This window comes from Nicotiana attenuata, unplaced genomic scaffold (genome assembly GCF_001879085.1).
Source record: "Nicotiana attenuata strain UT unplaced genomic scaffold, NIATTr2, whole genome shotgun sequence".
Classification (NCBI taxonomy): Eukaryota; Viridiplantae; Streptophyta; class Magnoliopsida; order Solanales; family Solanaceae; genus Nicotiana; species Nicotiana attenuata.
In genome coordinates, this window is record NW_017670913.1 from 23,858 (window position 1) to 28,650 (window position 4,793).

The window sequence follows — 4,793 nt, forward strand, 5'->3', positions numbered from 1 at the left end:
CTAACACATATTCCAACACTATTTACTCCAAGGACAATGTAGGAAAAAAATAATTAATTTATTCTTGAAATCTGGAAAAATCACTTATTTTGAACCACAAGAAAAAGGCCAAAAAATCACTTATTTTGGACCGGAGGGAGTACTTTATTATTATTATTATTATTATATAGATATATGTAACACTAGATGTATGGATCTTTATTTATGAAACGATGATCGGAAAGTCAGCCGCACTCAGGGCCCTGGCCTCTTTTGCATGTTTGACGCGTGTGCGCCACACGAACTGTCTGTTCAATTTAAAAGGATGTAATTAGCTATGATTAACGAAAAAAAAAAGGTACAAAATTCTTGCTTGATGAAGTCAAACTTAAAAAGTTATTGGATGATAGTGGGAGGTATCTTTTGCTAATCTCCATTGAGTTGGAGAGTCTCCAATCAAATACAATAAGATGTAAATGCTTTTATTATAAGGGTATTAAAGTTACTCTATCAGCCCCAATTTATTTAACACTCCCATTTTTTGAGATTCATATTTTTTAGTTTTGACTGTATTTGAACATTAGAATATTTAAGTTTTTTAAAATAAAATTTATATATTTGAAAACTACGTAAAACGTAGTATAAGTCATCAGAACTAATAATTTATAATAATTAAAAGGTATATTAAAAATTATGGTTAAAGAACAACTCATTCAAAATCCGAATAATATCATATAAATTGGGATGGAAGGAGTATTACTTTTCATTTTGTTTTACGCAACAATTAAGAATCTGGAGTAATGCACTTAGACTGATTCATCAAGAAGGAAGTTTTTTCTTCTTCACTTTGGCCAATTAACAAAGACTCTTAACTTGATAAACTGAAGGGGGAGCAACGTTTGGATTTTGAAAACATTGGACCACTCTCTTGTTTAATTTTCAGAAGCTGTCGTACATCTTTAGTTTGAAATTTCAATTTCTTCCCCTTTCACCTACCAGTCGTGTAAATTCAACACTTTTAGCTAACTCTGTCCCCTTACGAATATACACCTAACTTCCTGTTGCCAGTAAATAACTATCACCAATGATTTTGAAATATGGCATGGAGTGTCTCTTTAATTTGGACTCTACAATTACAATATCCTTAATTTGCACCGGAAACTGGGCCATCCTTAGAATAAAGGTTTCATTCATGATACAGTGTCGTTATTACTGTCTATAGTGTAAAATATGATATGACACGTGGTCATCTAAAGGAAGGACGCGTGGAACTCATAACGAGGATGGTTGAAGACTGAACACAAATATTCCGCTTGTCACCAGAAGGGATAACGTTCATAGAAATGTGTTAAATGCGTTGCACCCGATAGCATTTAATAAAGAATATTGTGTAGCATTAAGAACAACGGCCCGTTACAGGGAATTCGGCATTTATGTTTGCCACCGTTATATCTTCATCAATGTCACTCATAATTGACATTAAATGAGGGCACGATCCTAGGACCTACTTCCCTAGACACAGCTATAAATAATGAGTTTAGTTATAAGTGTAGAGGACACGATTTTTTTTGGCAAACTTACACTATATTCTATACAAAGCTTAATTCAATTTTAGTTTCTTGCTTTTTGATTTCATCATCGCTGTGCCCGAAAACTTTGTTCCCAGAACTGTCATCTCTGTTGTTTCATCTGCATTTTAAGGCTAAGTATTGCATAATTCTTTACTTATTTTATTATTTTCAGGATCAAATTAGTTTATTTATCTAGAAACCACGTATAAATTTAATTGTACCGTTTTACGGATAAACATACTATGCCTAATGTTAAAAGAAAATCTACATTGAGTTTACAGAACCATTATTGAGCATAATTGAAAATAACGAAGTCTTTTCTCTAGGTTCTAAAGAAGGGACAGTTGATCTTGCAAAAATCATGATCTTATTATTAGATTATTGTCAATAAAAGCATGTGTACGTACGTATGTGCTTTTTCCCTTCCCTCTTTCTCATAGTTTAGTTTTTAATAAATGATCCTTTTCCTTTTGCAGTCAATGGCCTCTTTTCGTTTTTTCCTTTTAATTTCCCCCTTTTAGCAAGAGGTCTTCTAAAGTTAACAGTACAAAATGAAAAATAATGTACTTCAAGGGGAACGAATTTAAATTTAAAACTAAATATTTTCACTAGGTCTTGGATTGAGTACATAGTAAAACATGCCAACTCTCTCCAAATGGGTAGTTTTCCCTCTTCTTTTTTTTCCCCCCTGTCTCTTGTTTCGTCGATGTATATATAGTGAGATAGTGTCTAAGAAAGGCGAAATTTGAGCCAAAAACAACTTTTGAAGTGGTTAATTATTTCGAATTAGTACTAATTAAGGGAAAAAAGAAAGAAAATTCTAATTCTAATCTACAGCCATGTTTTTTCTTCTAATCGAAGTGGTAAAACTATTGCAGCTGCTACTATCTTCATGCTCATCTGATTCATTAGTAGACAGCTCAGTGATCCCACTGGAACCAGACACTGATGAAGAACAACCCGGTACCCAACTATTCATAAAATCGTAAAAAACTAGCTTACTCTTTCCACCTGCTCTACAACTAGTTGTATTCAACATCTGTTTCATGTTCTCGTCTTCTTTCTTACTGCCTCCTCTCTTCTTCAAGAATATTCGGCAGAGAACCCAATTTTCCTGCAATTCACATGTTAATACCCATGTCCAAGAACTATATACAGTCAAACCTCTCTATAACAGCCTCGTTTGTTCCGAATATTTTAGGATGTTATAGCGAAGTGTTATTATATAGAACATATATTATAACATAATATGAAAATTAGTTCCGAAAAAGGTTGGCTTTTATAGTGAAACGTTGTTATATAAGGATGCTGTTATAGAGAGATGTGACTATAATATATCAATCTATTTTGAAGTTTGAGTTCACCTGGGTAGGAATGTTGTTGGATTCAAGATTGGCGAGGCGATATTCGTGCATAATCCAATCAGTTCTGCAACCATGGAGAGGCTTTCCTTTGTAGAAGACAAGAGTTTTCTTCATACCAACAAGTTGTTGTTTGCCTCTGGAACTCACAATTTGTTTGTCAAGTCCAGTTGCTTTCCAATACCCTGAGTTGGTTGCTCTGTTTGACCTGTTCCCCTTTGGATGCTTCATCTCCCTTGTGCTAAAAAAGTACCTTTCTTGCTCCAAATCACCTGAATATATTCAATTTCACAAAAATCACAAACTTTATTAAAAAAAATTAGCAATTCACATTTCGGAGTATAAAAACTTGTTCTTTTTAAGGAATTTGGAAATAGACAATGCGAACCAACCTGGTAAATCCCAAGGATCAGATTTGTGAACGTCTATGTCAGGGATGATAGAGGCTGGCAAAGGGAAAGAGAAGACCTTGCGCTTTAAATACTGAACCACAAGTTCTTCATCAGTTGGATGGAACCTGAATCCAGGGGGCAATCTCACCCCTCCTATTTTCACAAAATTAAGCTTTTCCATACCCATAACAGAAAAACAATAAGAACAGAGATAGAGAGAGAGAGACAGAGCTAGTGGGGGTGGATTATTGAGAGGGAAATTGTCGCTTCTTTATAGTAAAATAATGGGGATGTTGAACAAGGCAGAGTGGGACTTTGTAATTTTATTAAAAAGACAAGGAAGGGAATAGAATAAGGACGATCTAATTTGCGTAAAATAGACTCAATCTCCTTTGCTTTGACGCATCTCTTTCCAATTTTAAAACAACCCCCACAAAAAAGAAAAGAAAAAAATTAGAACGTGTGAGACGGGAAAGAAGAGAGGGTAGGTGGTTGTACAAGTGCATGCCTTGTTTCTGTTCGAAAAGGTTAAAACTTTTTTTGCCAGAAAAAATAGGAAAGTCTGTGTCTTTACAGTTAGACATAACGAAAAACAGCTAAAACTAAGCTTAGTTGTCTACGGAAAAACCGTAGCTCTTAAGACCAAACCTCAACCTATTCTTCCCCTGCAAAATTTGCACTTTTATGTTGGGTTATTTATAAATGTCTGGAGTTTTGTTTCCCTCCCTGTTTTACACTCTTTTGGACTCATATTGGATTATCTATTTAGCTCAAATGGTGATATGAGGCCTTAATAAACCAAAGATTTACATTCGATTGTCTTTTCATAGTTTTTCTTGTTTGTGATTATATATAATAATCGATCAAGTGGTCTAGTTCTATCCTTCTGTACAATGTTATTAACTCTGGAATTTGCACTTTCAATTTAGAAATTAGTCTCTAAGGAGATGACATAGTGATCAACTAATTACAATTTGAATCGCTTATTCATTCTAGTTGTTCTTCATTGTAACTTTCCCGGATATTAAAGAAGGAAATTTGTGGGCAGAAATTGATGGACGGTGGGAGGGGTATTTTAGACTTTAAAGTAGGAGTAATTGGGTGACATTTCGAAGAGGGAGATAATAAGTGTGGTTAATGTGAGTGAAATAAATTAGGCCAACCAAAAGTGTACATTGTACTTGGTAAAAAAGGAGTTGAGGCCTCGTAAGGGTGAAGTCACCTTATGTCACGCCCCAACAGCTGGAGCTCACCACACGCATACCTTTCACCTTAATTACACAAAGCCTTATTAAAAGTGCACTCCTACCCTCTCATCTTTCGAGTTTATGGAATGCTCGGGCAAAAGCGAATACCACATCAGGGCTCCTTTCGTAAGAGTCTCCTCGAATTTTTTCAGCAAAACTGACTCAATCTCGTAGGGAGCTAAATTGTTCCCTTTCACCGCCGTTGTATAGGTGGTGATATGCTCCTGAAGATCTGAAGTCCCA

At 35.0% G+C, this 4,793-nt stretch overlaps 1 protein-coding gene across 1 annotated transcript; it reads right to left on the reverse strand.

Moving 5' to 3' along the window:
- Positions 1-2,132: 2,132 nt before the first annotated feature.
- Positions 2,133-3,713, reverse strand: LOC109244440 (NAC domain-containing protein 83-like). Its single transcript, XM_019411536.1, has 3 exons — positions 3,304-3,713; positions 2,915-3,183; positions 2,133-2,664 (listed from the first exon to the last, which is right to left on the reverse strand). The coding sequence occupies exons 1-3, from the start codon at positions 3,488-3,490 to the stop codon at positions 2,377-2,379; spliced, it is 744 nt and encodes a 247-aa protein (XP_019267081.1). The 5' UTR covers positions 3,491-3,713; the 3' UTR covers positions 2,133-2,376.
- Positions 3,714-4,793: the final 1,080 nt, after the last annotated feature.

Coding starts and splice junctions, on each gene's coding strand:
- LOC109244440 (XM_019411536.1), bottom strand. CDS start 3,490: ATGGGTATGGAAAAGCTTAATTTTGTGAAAATAGGAGGGGTGAGATTG. Junction 3,184..3,303: donor TGATCCTTGGGATTTACCAG/GTTGGTTCGCAT, acceptor GAATATATTCAG/GTGATTTGGAGCAAGAAAGG. Junction 2,665..2,914: donor CCAACAACATTCCTACCCAG/GTGAACTCAAAC, acceptor TGTGAATTGCAG/GAAAATTGGGTTCTCTGCCG.